The 14,501-nt window shown below is 38.6% G+C and overlaps 1 protein-coding gene across 1 annotated transcript in view; it reads right to left on the bottom strand.

Moving 5' to 3' along the window:
- cwc27 (CWC27 spliceosome associated cyclophilin) overlaps nt 1–14,224 on the bottom strand; it is a 34,242-nt gene extending 20,018 nt beyond the window's left edge. Inside the window, exons 1-10 of the mRNA XM_086301440.1 lie at nt 13,990–14,224; nt 13,765–13,861; nt 13,241–13,353; nt 12,986–13,129; nt 12,725–12,823; nt 12,536–12,639; nt 10,541–10,610; nt 10,296–10,375; nt 10,163–10,205; nt 9,911–10,086 (exon numbers count right to left, since the gene is read on the bottom strand). Of these exons, the coding sequence (XP_086157566.1) occupies nt 9,911–10,086; nt 10,163–10,205; nt 10,296–10,375; nt 10,541–10,610; nt 12,536–12,639; nt 12,725–12,823; nt 12,986–13,129; nt 13,241–13,353; nt 13,765–13,861; nt 13,990–14,031 (968 nt within the window). The 5' untranslated portion in view covers nt 14,032–14,224. The remainder of the gene's footprint in view (nt 1–9,910; nt 10,087–10,162; nt 10,206–10,295; nt 10,376–10,540; nt 10,611–12,535; nt 12,640–12,724; nt 12,824–12,985; nt 13,130–13,240; nt 13,354–13,764; nt 13,862–13,989) is intronic.
- Nucleotides 14,225–14,501: the final 277 nt, after the last annotated feature.

The raw sequence follows: 14,501 nt of genomic DNA, 5'->3' as shown, positions 1-14,501 counted from the left end.
GGTTTTAGCCTCTTTAGCCAAACACTCAAAAAAGTGAATTTGGGTGGTTCTTACATTTAGAAGAGTCTAAATTGTAATTTAATTAGTGCTGTCAGCGTTAATCTTGCTAAAATGACGTTAACGCCATAACTGCATTAACGCGGCAAATCTCCGTTAACAAGTTACCACGGTTACAGCGAGATTAATGCTGATGGCACTAAATTTGATCAAAAGAATTTTATGTTTATATGGTGAATCATATAAGATCTTGTTGAAATGATATGATACAGTCTTGCAGGAGTGGTTAGTTGCCTGGACACGATACCACAAGATCACATGAGATTTCAAACCAAAAGAAAATCACTGAGGTTTTAAGAGGCAGAAAAGCCTACACACACCACGTGTATGCTATCATTATTGTATATTGACAAAAATATATATATATATATAAAAAAAAAATCTATATCTATCTATATCTTTCCTTGTTATTTGTGTACTTGTTGTAAATAATCATTGACAGCTCGGTGGTGCACTGCTTAGCACTGTTGCCTCACAAGAAGAAGGTCCTGAGTTCAAATCAACCATCTGGCCTGCATTGGTTCTCTCCGGATACTCTGACTTCCTCCCACAGTCCAAAGACATGCAGTTAGTGGGGTTAGGTTAAATGGTAATTCTAAATTACCCATAAGTGTCAATGTGACTGCAAATTGTTCTCTGTGTTAGCCCTGCAATAGACCGGCAAGTTTTATGTTATCCAGACTCTAATTTTTTTTAACATTTCAAAAAAATAACCCTTTAAATGAACTTAATCATGGAAAGGATTTCAGCATTAATAAATGGCTTTCTATTAGCAGCAACTACTTTTGTTGGACTAATGTAATTTGCATGGGTTAAACTAAGTTGGACTCAACTGCATTAAATAAGTTGATTCATCATAAGTTGGTCCAACTGAAGTACATTAAGTTGGAATAATAGAACTGCATAATGCTAAAATAAAGCAATTTAATCGCGTGGAAATCCTTTCTATGATTTATTTAATACTTTTTTTTTTGAGTGCACCTAGTCAACACAAATTTACCTGCCTCCAAAAAGTCACATAGGCTGCAGGCATGTTGCTTTTCACAAGTTTTTGTTATTATTATTGTTGTTGTTATTTTACTAGTGGCAGTAGCCATCTTTCACAGCTCACTGAGCTCAGGTGACCATTCTAATAGTAAAGACTTGTTGGCAAAGGCTGTGCAGTACACTATATTATATTATCCTTATACAGAAGCTCCCCATTCATTTAATAGTGAGGAGATTCTGTAGTTTTGGCAGTACTGATGATCATACATTTGGGATTTCCAAATGGCCTTTAATTTTTAATCTTGTGGGTTTTATAGGAACATCATCCCTGACACTTCTCTGGCATTAATGGGCATTAATAGGAAGGATTTTGCAAGCCTATTTTTGAGTAAAGAACACACTGGACTACGTGATCATTTTTGGCCTGCCTTGACATGTTGCCATTAGGAAAACAGGAGATGTATCCAAGGCAACAGCTGAACAATCAGCCCCATAACCATGGTGCCAATAAAGAAAAAAAGGGCAGAAAGGACAGGAAAAGCCCCACCAACACCTGTTAGGACTCCCCTCAGGGCTCAGCAAATTCCTCCCAAGACCCTCACATCATAACACAACAAACTACTCTGTTTCTACACTTGTTGCCCAGTCCGAATCACAATGTTTTGTCTAATGTATGTAAATGCATGTTTTAGTCATAGATTTTTTTTTAGGCAGCCAGCATTATCAATGTTAAGATGGACATTTATAACTCAGGTTCAGCAAAAAACAAGGAAAAAAACCCAAAAGAAAATAACACTTTAACAACACTTCATTCATTGCAAGGCAAGAATAACTGAAGAAGAGAATAAAGGATAGACAAAGCACAGGGTAGCTCCTTCTTGTCCCATTTCTGCAAGTCTACCCATCCCTTTACTCAATAAGGCAATCTATTTGCCAGCAGGAGAGACGAATTTAACAATCATTTTAAAAAACAAGGCCAATCGGAGAGGCACTCATCTGTTGTCATTTGTTGCCAGATAAACAGACCAAAACTGGCAGGACTAGATATATTATCAATCTTTCTTGTGACTCCCTACTAGCCCCTGCGGTCTGAGTGTACTTTGGGGCTGCCAGCTACTGTCACTCCTTCTGAAAATTCAAGAAATGTGAAAACCAGAGAGCTGTGGATGATTAACTTTTCATAAAGAAAGCATATGAAGTGATTGGCAGTAGACCAAGTACTCATGATTCCGAACCTTGCATTTAATACTCCAGTGTCTGGCAGGAGTCTGAGGCTGACACAGGAATTTGACAACCTTAAAAATAGTAAAGTGATGACTGTATGGTTCATCAAAAATTCAATAGTTTTTCCAAAATAGACAAGCACGCTGTGCTATCCTTTTTTGGATTTCTTTGTATTCTCATCTTGCCTTCAAATGGCTTTCACGAAATGTAAATACTGACAGAAATCAAACAGTTTTCACTTAAAATGTGGCCACAGCGTGATTAAGATGGGTCAAAAGTATGTCTAAAAGTAAAATTTAACACCTCAGAGTTGTTTAGAGTAAGTACACCACAAGGGTGGCAGCAGCAGCTTCTCTTTGCTACGTTGGATTAAATCCAGTCTAATGACTGAGCAAGTGATGTGGATGAATGTGCTAGAATAACAAGGTGGCTGGGTGAACTCCCCTCGGGGGGCACTCCATGGCTTGGTCAAAAGCCAAGGAGAACTGTGAGCTGGAGTTGAAGAATCTAACCTCAACGCAGGAATTTGCAGGACTTTGCAAAGTGATCTAGGTCAACGCAGTGGACCAAGGTTCCTTTTTAGAGTGCTTCACCTGCCTAATTTCTGAAACGATGCTTTAGCCTTCATCTAATCAGTTATGCTGGAAGTAACTCATTAATGTCATAGAGTATTAACTGTATGAATTATACTTAGTTTCACATTTTCTACTTCACTTAAATATTTTGCCTTTATGAGAGAATAAGACATAAATGTGCACAGTATCAGATGATGATGTTGATTACAGTCCAAGCCTCACTCCAAGCCTCACTTTTGCTTTTTATTCACTTTGAATTATATAAAACAAACAAACAAAAAAACCCTCAAAACTTCACACATCTTAGATATGCATTGCTGTATGGACCTGTTTCCAGCAAGCAAGTGCCCCATATGGTGCAGACATGCTACAGTGGTCCAGAGATGTGTAAACCTGGCAGTTCCAAAACATACACAACTCTGCTGCCAAGAACTGGATTATCTCAAGCAGGTTTCTGTACAAATGCAGCGCTGAATGCTTTCATGATCTCTGCAACCTTTCCCTGAGAACGCACTGGGTTATGACCAATGACAAGAGACAAGTGCAGCCAATTAATTCACAGTGACATATTGTCTGCAGCTTGGTCGGATAATTAGTGTCTGATGTCTCATTTAAGGTAAACTGTCCACAAGGCTAAGGGAATGCTTTCTTAAGGTGTTTTAAATACTGAAAAGATGTTTGAAATGTGGAAAGAGAAACAGACCCAACGTGGCAGAAGACCAACAGATGAAGAATAGAACTACAGGGGCCGGTCAATTCATTAGTTAGTCAATCAACGGAAAGCGAGTCAGCAACTCGTTTGAAAAATGATTAATCTTTATAGTCGTTTTTCAACTAAAACCTTCTCCAACATGAAGATTTGGTTTTCCTCTGTTTTATATTAACGTAAACTGACTCTCCCACAAACATTTACTCTCAGGTTTTGGAAAATTGTGGTAACATTTTATAGACTAAACAACTCAACGAATTAAGAAGACATTCACAAGATTAAAACACACACAGCTTTGATTAGAGCACGTGGCAGAGTGCCAGAGGGAACATAGATTTTTCTTTTCTCTCGAGGAGTTTGACACTATGATAACTAGAAATTATATATTATATACAAATTCACTGGTTCCATGTCCTCAGATGAGAATATCTCCTGGTTTTCTTTTAAGATGTTAAAATTTCTTTGGGCTGGGAATGTTTGAAAGGAACATTAAACATTAATTTACAGCCAATATAATATACTGATATTGGCATACTCTTATACTGGCTGTAAAACTTTATTTTTGTAATATAGTACAACACTCAAAAAAGATGCTTGGGTAGCTTCAGAAATAGTGTCATTAAACAGAATGTCATACAGAATGGCTTCAACTTCTTTGTTTAAAACACACTTAGTATTGTCTGTAGCACACGTAGGAGCGTTGCATCACAGAGGAGCAGTGTGCTGATGAATACATTTTTTACTACCCCAAAACTGCTGCTGGAATTGGGCCCCAAAATCCAGTATTCTTACACTCTAAAGAAGAAAATCTACATCATAATCAATATTGAAAAGTCACTGTAAATCAGATACTGGATCCTTTATTTTCCTACATTTATTCACACCTAAATACATTTCTATGTATCATGTGTATACACCTACACTAAAAATACACACAAGTCCCTACAAAATGTAATTTTAATTAGAATATTCTACAGATGACATGAAAATAAAAATCTGGAAGACGCACTGAATTAAAAAAAAAAAGTCATTCCATCTGTATTACTAAGTCACCAAATACACATAAGTGATAACAAGTGGAATAAATAACAGGATGTGCTGTTCTGTCATTATCTTCAGTCTGCTGTAACTAAAAAGCCATTACCAGAAACAGCAGAGGGAGCCAGGCCATGCTGGCAGAAGCAGCTCACCCTGTGTCCCACAGCCATATGGAAGCGTTTTGCTTCCCCAGTCATGCCCCGTCGGGTTTAACAAAAGTGGCGACTACCACATACACTGCTTTTGGGACTTCATTCCGTAGTGTCTTTTATAAAGCACCCCCCACCTTCCCACTCAAGACAAAGAGGCCCACTTGAAAGAGCAAAGGCACTTGATCAATAGTAACATAAAGGGAGTGTCAAACTGTAAGTGTAAAGGCTTAAAGAGAGGTACCCACAACATCGACTACACAACAAGTTGAGGCAAACTCTGAGAGAAATGAATGTGTTTTGATCAATTGTATCCTTAGTTTTAAAGTTTATTATTATTTGGAAACTGAATGCTGAATATGAACAAGTCCAAGCATTTTGCAATGACGGAATATTGCAGTGGAATATCATCTGGCTCCTGGAAGGCAACTTAAGACAGTTTTTACATCAAGTCAAAACTATTTTGGATTCATGCACGCTCCTAATTTCATGGTTTTCTCAGCAATAGGGGGAGCTTTGTAAAATTTACTCCGTAAGTCACTACAAACCTGTATATCTCTCTCTCACATACTCACACACAAAGCAACTACAAAGGAATTAAATGAAAGACCAAATAGCAGAAGTCATGCAGCAGTGAAGGCCATCAGACAGAATGGAGATTAGTGACTGCTGTTAACATCCTGCCTCCTTTTTCCCAGGTGACTAGATAGCAGTTGGTGTTCTTCCTTGCGGACAAAGTAGCTGAAAGCCCAAAGCAAAGCAACGGTGGGAGAGCAAGCTCACCCTGCAACAATGCCCCCTTTGTCCTGTACTAACACTGTACCTACCAGCCTGCTCTTTGATTCCCTGCCAAGACAAACCACTGTGTTGGGTTACAGTTCTTGTAGCAAAACAATCTGCGCTTGTGTTTAATATACTGCAGTCTGCCTGCATTGGGCTGGCTGTCAGTCAGGGCACGCACGCACGCACGCACGCACGCACGCACGCACGCACGCACGCACGCACGCACGCACGCACGCACGCACGCACGCACGCACATCTGACTGGGGGCCCACTCTTTATCCTATTAGCACTAATGAGAGAGGGGTATGTTGATTATGTGTGCTGAGAGCTACCTGTGAAGAGGATATTGTGGAGAGATAACTGTTAAATCACTCTCTCCATTCTCCACAGGTCATTTTCATCCAAATATTATCACACACACCATCACTCTCACCTCCATTGCGCTCATACGGCTGGCTTGGACAGACGTGCTGTTTACTGCTAAGTAAGCAATTCGTGTTGAATGCCAATTTTCCTGCTTCAAAGAGCAGAGTCCTGATGTTGGTCCAGTGAGAAACAACGGAGATGTGCGAGCTTTGGTGTGTGTGCGTGCATGTGTTTGTGAGAATGTATCAAAGTAAGTGGGTGTGTATTGACAGAGCTGGAGGTAATGTAAAAAAAAAACAGGTTAGACTCCACTTCATTGGGTGAGAACTAAATAAATCATGTTGGGGAAAAAGTAGGAGAACTGGAGATAAGGACTTCTAGTAGACAATTTTTCTTGAAGAGCCACTGCAAGTTTAGTGTACTTGTCACAAGGAGGCTTTGAAATCAGTTGTTTAATGTCTCTTTGGCTCTGAAGAGAGTTTCGTAACAAGTGAAAAACACTTATCAGTTATACAATATTGGGTATTCTAAGTTTGGGCTTGTGCTTAAAGTTTAAATGTGAAGTTAGCTGTATCATGGGAAAAGGAGGCTCTAGTGATTTGTTTGGAGCTTTTCAGATACTATTGACTAGGACTTTATGGTCTGAAATTTCTGAATTCTGACCTCAAAGTTTTCCACGGCAAATGTAAAGAATCAAAATGGCTGTGAGCAGGAACTTTCTTAAGTTCATCCACTGCTACTCATGAAATCAGGGTGCATGATATTAGTCTTGGTTTCTTAATAAGAACTTCAAACTTCCATCATAGTTCTTCAAGCAGGATGTCTAAAATGTATGGCTTCCAGGTTATATCTAACAGCATAGGAGCAGGAAGATTCTTCAGTCTCTGCTACTTTGATTTAGACCATTCTTTTTAGTCTGTCTTGTGAATCGCCCAACTTCAAATTTCCAACAAAAATTCATAGAGTATTCCCTAAATAGGAACAGTTTTTCCATAGCTTTGAAGTTTCTCTCGCTTCATAAAAACTGTATGAGGATGATTCTTCTTTATATCTCGTGTGTGAACTTCATTGATGCTTCTAGTTAGGGCTGCAAATGTTCTGACAGACACACAGCTGTATCCTACAGCTGTCAGCTTTGTGTTAGGACTCTGCAAACTGAAGCCACTAAAGTGGACGTTTGGAAATATTTATGGTGCCTTTTGTAAACAAATGGAATTATACAATTCCACTACCAGGATATAGCCATACTCCATGACATGTATTCACTATGTTAATGTGGAATGAAAGTTATCCAGATTAAAAATCCAAACATTTAGCATTAACCAGTCAGAGTGACCCACCTTCGAAGACAAATGCAAACAAAGAGTCACACTTTAAAAACACAGAAAGATCCTGAATTCGCTCAAACACTGAAATGAATACCTTTGCATTCACGCATCAAATCAAACTATCAAAAAACTTCACACACAGATTTATTGACATTTAATGTATAACAACTGGTTCAGGACTGATACTTATTGTTTTAAGTATTTAACTGCATTGTTTTTTGTTCCATCATATTTTTTTGGTCCACAACCACCTCTCCTTTTTGAGAGGAAAGGTGGTTGAGAGGTGATTTAACATTATGCGTAGGAAGAGACAAGCAGACATAGTGGGCCCTCTTGAGAAAGAGAGAAAGCACGTTTGCCTCTATTTGTTTGTGGTCCACACCTGCTCCCATGGACACTGTGGAAAAGCTTATAGGTGAGTATAAGAGAGCTGCGCATCGTTCAAGAATACTGTTTTCTACTCCTGCTGGCCAAAACAACCCTCAGGTCACAACAGCTCCTAGTGGGCAGCCCACTGAAGCTCTTGTCTAAATATGGTCACTTCTGACACTGGAAGATCAAGAAAGAGATTACCAAGAAGATAAACTACAGAGGAGGCTGTGCTTGTCTTTTATATAGACTGTGGTTAAAAAAACAAAACGACAACAACAACAACAAAAAGACTTCTGGAGCAATGTTCTTCGGACAGACAAGGTCAAAGTGGAGATTATTTTAGTCAAAAAACAAGCACAGCATATCAGCGCAAACACCTCACACCAACTGTCAAGCAGGATGGGGGAGGCCTGATGATATATACTTGTTTTGCAGCTAGAGGATTTGGGCACCTAACAATCACTGAGTAAACCATAAACTCCTCTGTATACTAACATACTCTAATGTCAAATGCGAGGCCATCTGTCGACAGCTAAAGCTTTGCTGAAACTGGGTCATGCGATGGGACAGTGATCCCCATCACAGCCGCAAATCTACAACAGAATGGCAGGAAAAAAAAAAAAAGAGAAAAGAATCAAGGTGTTGCAATGGCCCAGCAAAGCCCAGACCTCAATCTGTTTGAAATGCTGTGACTGGATCTTAAGAAAAACGTGCATAAATGAATGTTTGCAAACCTCAATGAACTGAAGCAATGTTGAGAAGAGTGGGCCAAAATTCCTCCACAGCGATGTGAGAGATTGATAGGGTCAAACACAAAACAATTATTTCCAGTGAATGCTGCTAAAGCTATGATCGGGTGTACTAACTATTTTGTAAGACTACACAGGGTCCTGTAAAAATGTATTGTGATAACGTATTTGTAATTTAACTCATTTCAAGCCAAAGCTTCAAATATTCTCTGGATCCAGCTCTTGAAACTGGATAAATCACTACACATGAATAAAAAGAACCAAGTTGGCCCTATTACTTTTTTTCATAACTAATTGGGCTCACTTTTATCTAAAAATCGAATAAAGATTAAGGTTCTCCATCTATTTCAGGTTAGAAATCTCTCACATTAGAATGCTTAAATACATCTGAGGAATATTTTAAATAAATCCAGTTAATATATGCCTGTTAAAGATAAATGTTTTGCTACTAATGACTTAAAAAGGGGTATCTATTATGCATTTTCTTATCTTCTGTGACATATATAGTTACAATGGTGGGTGCTCAAATTAAACATGACTAAAGTTTCAAATAGTGACGCCAAGGTATGAACCACTCCTCCCTACATGCCTCAAGTGCCTCAGTCTGGAAACCTTCTTTCCAGTATGGTGAGCAAGGCAGCATCAAAGTGGCTGTAAGGGTGGCACTAAAGGATGACAATCTAAAATAGCTCACGAACAAGTAACACCAAATCTAAATTGTTAAATATACATTAATTTGTACAACAAAGTCCTCCAGCAATCCAACCACGACTGCATCAGAGAAACTGTAGCATGACTGTTCAAGAGGATTTGCTGCTGCAGAGAGGCACTAATTAATACGAGCTAATGATTGTTTCTACTGTGTCTAGGCCACTGAGCTGTTAAAATATTATACAAATCCTTCTCATCTCTCTTGAATTTGTTCTTGTTGTCATGAAATTTCAAGATTAGGTCAAGGTGGAGCTAAAACAACGACATTTTTCTAGTAAAGATGCTAAAGGTTTACCATTTCCTGCTTCTCATAAACTGAAATTTGGTGCCTTTATTTATCACATCTGAATGAAATTTGTGGGTTTCAAATTGTTGTTTATCATTGTGTTGCACTGCTATGTCTTTAGGAATCTCAGACTAACAATTACCTAATTGAAAAAAGAAAAAAATATGCAGCTATGAACATTGAAAAGTAACATTTTGTCTCTTGGACTCACTAAATATTTTCCTTGTCAGAAAAATAAAAGTTACAATAACAATCAGCAATAGGTAAGGTTTAGCATCATCTATATATTACATAGTCCAATAGCTCCCCCACCAGGATGTCACACCACATTACAAGTTCAACAACAACCATAAGACGCTGCTGAAAAAACTATGAAATACTATTTTTTTTGTTTTTAGCAGCCATGTAATTTTAACTATACACAACAGCTTTTAGTGGTAAAATTTTTCAAAATACATAATTTCAGAGAGATCATTATGCAGTAGCTACGTTTTAAATTTTTCTAGTAGTTTAGTTTAATTTATTTGCAGCAGGGTTGCAAAAAACCAAACAAACAACCAAGGAAAAAAAACATACCTGCGGCTCATCTTTTTTTCTTGCTCCTCTTCAATGGGCTCTGCCACTTTCTCTCCACCCTTTTCCTTCTTTAGCTTTTTACTTATGAGCTCTCTGATCTTCTCTTTCTTCTCCGAGTCATATTCCTCATCTGTGTCCATGTCGTCCTCAACATCATCGTCAGCCTCGTCACCTGACTGGAGAAACACATCAAACACTTAACGCTGATACTTCGCCTCTGAGTGCAAATGGAGGAAAATCTAAAAGACTTACCAAAGCTGCATCACCAGATGCAGATGCTTTTTTCTTCTTACCCCTGTGAGCAGAGCAAACATAGGTTCAGACTTTTTAATAATTCAAATTTAAAAAGGAAATTAAAATAGTTTTATAACTATTAATGAATTACTTATCAACTGCTGGAACAGAGCTCAGTCTGGGATCATCTTTCAAAAGGTCATGGCTGCTTTTGCTTTTTCCCTTGAATGTCTATTTAAAAAAAGAAAAGAAAAATGCCCAGACAACAGTTATTTACATGTCTATGTACTTTTTGAAATTTTTTAATATTTCTAATATACACCTAGTTATGATGTGTGAGTGGCACAAGAGTAAATGTCAGAGGTGCCCACATATAATGGTTTTATGATCCAGTACCTGGCTGACTTGGTTCACCATCTCCTCATCTTCTTCAGCTTCCTCTCCAAATGATAAAAGACTGAAATTCCTACAAAACACACCAACATGGGTAATTGCAGGGAAATAACATATTGTTATAAATCTTTATCAATAACATTATTGGCACTAAAAATAAATTAAACATGTAGCAAACAGTAATGAGTTTAAAGAGGACCTATTAAACTTTTTACCTCTAGTTCAGGCTATCATTCAGGTTCTTCAAAGAGAGGCCAAATATACTGGACCTGCCAATCTTTGCATTCAGGTGTTTTAAGTCACATTGCCTCAGGTGTATGTAAGCCATGCAGTCTGCCTTCACAACATTTGTGAAAGAATGGTCGCTCTAAAAAGCTTCATGACACGGAGCATAGACCTGAATTAGGATCAGCAAGTTAGTTTGTGAAATTTCTTCCATCCAAGATATTCCATGATCAATTGTAAGTGGCATTATTCCAAAGAGGAAGGCTTTAGAAACCACAGCAACTCAATCACAGCGTGGCAGACCATATAAAGTTACTGAGATGCTGAGGCACAATGCATGTAATCATCAATGCTCTGCTGACCTAGAAACTACAGAGTTCTCAGCCTCACATCAGCACAATTATGACGTGCTACTGGCTTCGTGGCATGGGTTTCAATGGCCGATCAGCTCCTGTAGATGTAGCGTGTAAGTAGCCAGACACTTTTGTCCATATAGTGTATAAACCAGAGCCAAAGTTTCAAATAATAATAATAATAATGATGTTAGCACAGGTACAATAAATCCCTAGGTGCCAAGAGACCAAAAGCAGAGGTTTCATACTGACCTAAGCAATCTGTGTGAATATATTGTTTTCTAACATTTTAACACCAACATATACACAAAACACCAAAGATCAGGGATAACAGCACATACACCAATCAGGCATTATGGCCACCTGCCTAATATTGTGTCGGTCCCTGACTCGACAAGACTGCTGAAGGTGTGCTATGGTATCTGGCACCATGATGCTAGCAACAGATCCTCTAAATAGAATTTGGATGCCAAGTCAACACTTAAAACTCACTGTTGTGCTTCTTGTCCTCACACCATTTTTGAAAAATGAAACAGGCCTGATTGTAGGTGTAAGGCAGGTAAACGATGCACATCCACGTAATTCATCAGACCAGGCCACCTTCTTCCATTGCTCTGTAGTTCAGTACTACTGCTTGGTGCTTTCTGTGGTGGACAGGGGTCAGCATGGGCATGCTGACTGGTCTGTGCCTATGCATACACAACTGTACAGTGTATTGTGATTCTATCAGAAACAGCAATACATTTTTGGCAGTTTGAGCTACAGTATCTCAACTGTTGGATTGAAACACAGGCCAGCCATCACTCGCGCCTCAATAAGCCTTATAAGCCAGGCCGCCAATGACACTGACCACTGCATATTTTTCCTGCTTCTAACATCAATTGGGGGGAAAAAGTTAATTTTCTGCCTAACATATCTCACCTACTAACATGTGCCATGATGAAGAGATAATCAGTGTGACCACTGTCAGTGTTATGCCTGATCGGTGTATGAGAAGCATAAACAGCAGCTACAGTGGACACTTTCACTGTTTGTAAACACTTGATTTCACTTCAGAATAACTTTGTGGTCTATGACCTCTGTAGTCTTCTGGCAGGTGATAAGCTAAAGGAGCAACAACACTGGGGGTAACTAAAAACATTGGCATATAGAATGGGTTACCTTAAAGGTTCAACCTTTTTTACATAAATGATGAACCATAGACCAAGGTCCAGTATAAGACTCAGTATAAGACAAATGAGTAATATTTTACACTGTGAATCATGCAAAGCTACTCTAGTAAAGTGCAAGAAAATATATATCTATATATAGATATGGAAATAAGCATAATATATTCCCTTATGTACAAAAATGCAGGTGCTCCTGGGTACAGTCTTGATCTTGTTTCAATCAGAAAGACAGATGAAGGCCGAGCACTCACTTTGTGGCTTTTGACTGTGATTTCTTCGTCTCTTCTTTATCCTTTTCCTTTTTGAGTTTCTTTATTTCACGAGGTATGATGTCATCAAATGGAGAATGTAACACCTAGGACAGACAAAAAGAAAAGCTTAAATTACAGAAGCTAGATAAACATATTGCTGAGCAGGTAAAATAGAATGAACTAAAATACCTCAGCAGATTTGATCTTGTGAGGATTCAGAGGTCTTTCCTCACCATCACACTCAACTTCTGCTAATCTGAGCATGTTATACACGGTGTCTCCAGTGACCTGGAGTGGGGATTGCAGAAAATAGAAATGGTCAGGCACACTCTTAGCACATCCTGCCTGGGGAAAACGCCACTCATCTTGGTATATTCATATATTCATTGAAGACAGCATTCAATCATGAATACAGATAGAGAATAAGTCATCATGTTCTTACAGATTTACCTTGCCAAATATGGTATGTTTATTGTTGAGTTCATCTGCACGTCCCAAGGTGAGAAAAAACTGACTGCCATTGTCATGTGGCCCTGCATTTGCCATGGCAACCAAACCCCTCCGATTGAAGCGCAACCTAGAGTGAAACTCATCCTGAAAGGCGAAAGAAAGTTTAGAAGACATCGTATTTTAGTGTCACCTGCTCATAGGAATTAGAAATCCACTTCAGAATTAAAAATAAAATGAGAAGAAAAGCAGCCTCACCTTGAATGGTCGGCCATAGATGGACTCTCCGCCTGCCCCTGTCCCAGTAGGATCTCCCCCCTGAACGATGAAATCAGGCACCACTCTGTGGAACACTGTACCATCATAATAACCTAGAAGATCAAGACATACTGTATACTAAATAAACAATAAGGCAACAACAGTTCCCTCAAGAAATCTGAGCCAACAAGGACATTTAAATAAAGACAGTGCTCAGCTGAATATAGTTTCTGGGATTAAATAAAGTCTTATGTACACTCATAACAGCCATTTCTCTGCTTACAAGAATTATATAAGTAACGATGGCTAAGACTCAACATTTACTCACATTTAGTCCATCAATAATCTTCAAAATAAGATAAAAATATGACACTTACACGCGCATGGCCTAATGCTTAAAGAGGCTAGTTTTACCAAACCAATATATTTTAAGGGCACGCCTGGAATAATTCGGCCTAATTTAGCGCAAACTGAATTTGACGTTGTTCTCCAGTGGTTTCTGCACTTCCTTGGTGAATTCTTACCTTCCATGCACAGCTGCACGAAGTTCCTGCATGCTTTAGGAGCCTCCTTGGACCACAACTCAATGTCAATATCACCTGCTGTTGTCTTTAACAGGACCTGCGAAAAGACCACGAAATTATACATTCAGAGTTAAACAGTGTTAGGAGTGGCTAGCTAATGGTGCCTACAAATCCGCAACATTATGCACGAAAAAACTGAAGTTTAAATTGTAAACGGGCGCTTACCTTCCCATTTGTTGGTGGCTCTTGAATGTAAATGTTGCTCATCCTGCCGCTACGTTTCTGTGTTTTGTTAGCAGAATAAAAAATATATTCTCACACGATCTGAACTTTGGGTTCCTCGAAAATACAGATAGTAAAGTTTGTTACAGTAGGTAACTTTAAATGTGATACATTTCACATTTCACTCTTTACAGCCATATTGGCGATACATGAGTTGATTGTTTACTTCCGAGAACATAGGGGGTTTCGGTTTAATTATTGATTTTCTGTTCCGTTTTTTTCAAAGAACATCACTTAATTTGTTTTTTTTCTGTTTCCATAAAATATATAAAAAGCTTTTATTCGCACGTGAATCAAACTCCGAGAGTGTTGATGACAAAACAATCCAAAACTAGCTCGGTACTTCACCCCGAGAAACAGATTTTTGGATCGCTCCTAGTGCGCTATCACAACAGCCCCTCTGGAAACAACAAGTTCCGTGTAATTACAGCGTAATCTCATTAATCCTAATAATT

This window comes from Aulonocara sp. 'chitande type north' Nkhata Bay, linkage group LG7, assembly GCF_057382095.1.
Source record: "Aulonocara sp. 'chitande type north' Nkhata Bay isolate Kocher_YH1m ecotype deep benthic linkage group LG7, A_spYH_male_GT1.1, whole genome shotgun sequence".
Taxonomy (NCBI): domain Eukaryota; kingdom Metazoa; phylum Chordata; class Actinopteri; order Cichliformes; family Cichlidae; genus Aulonocara; species Aulonocara sp. 'chitande type north' Nkhata Bay.
The sequence above is the reverse complement of the archived record's forward strand: the minus strand, read 5'-3'. Positions and strand labels throughout refer to the sequence as shown.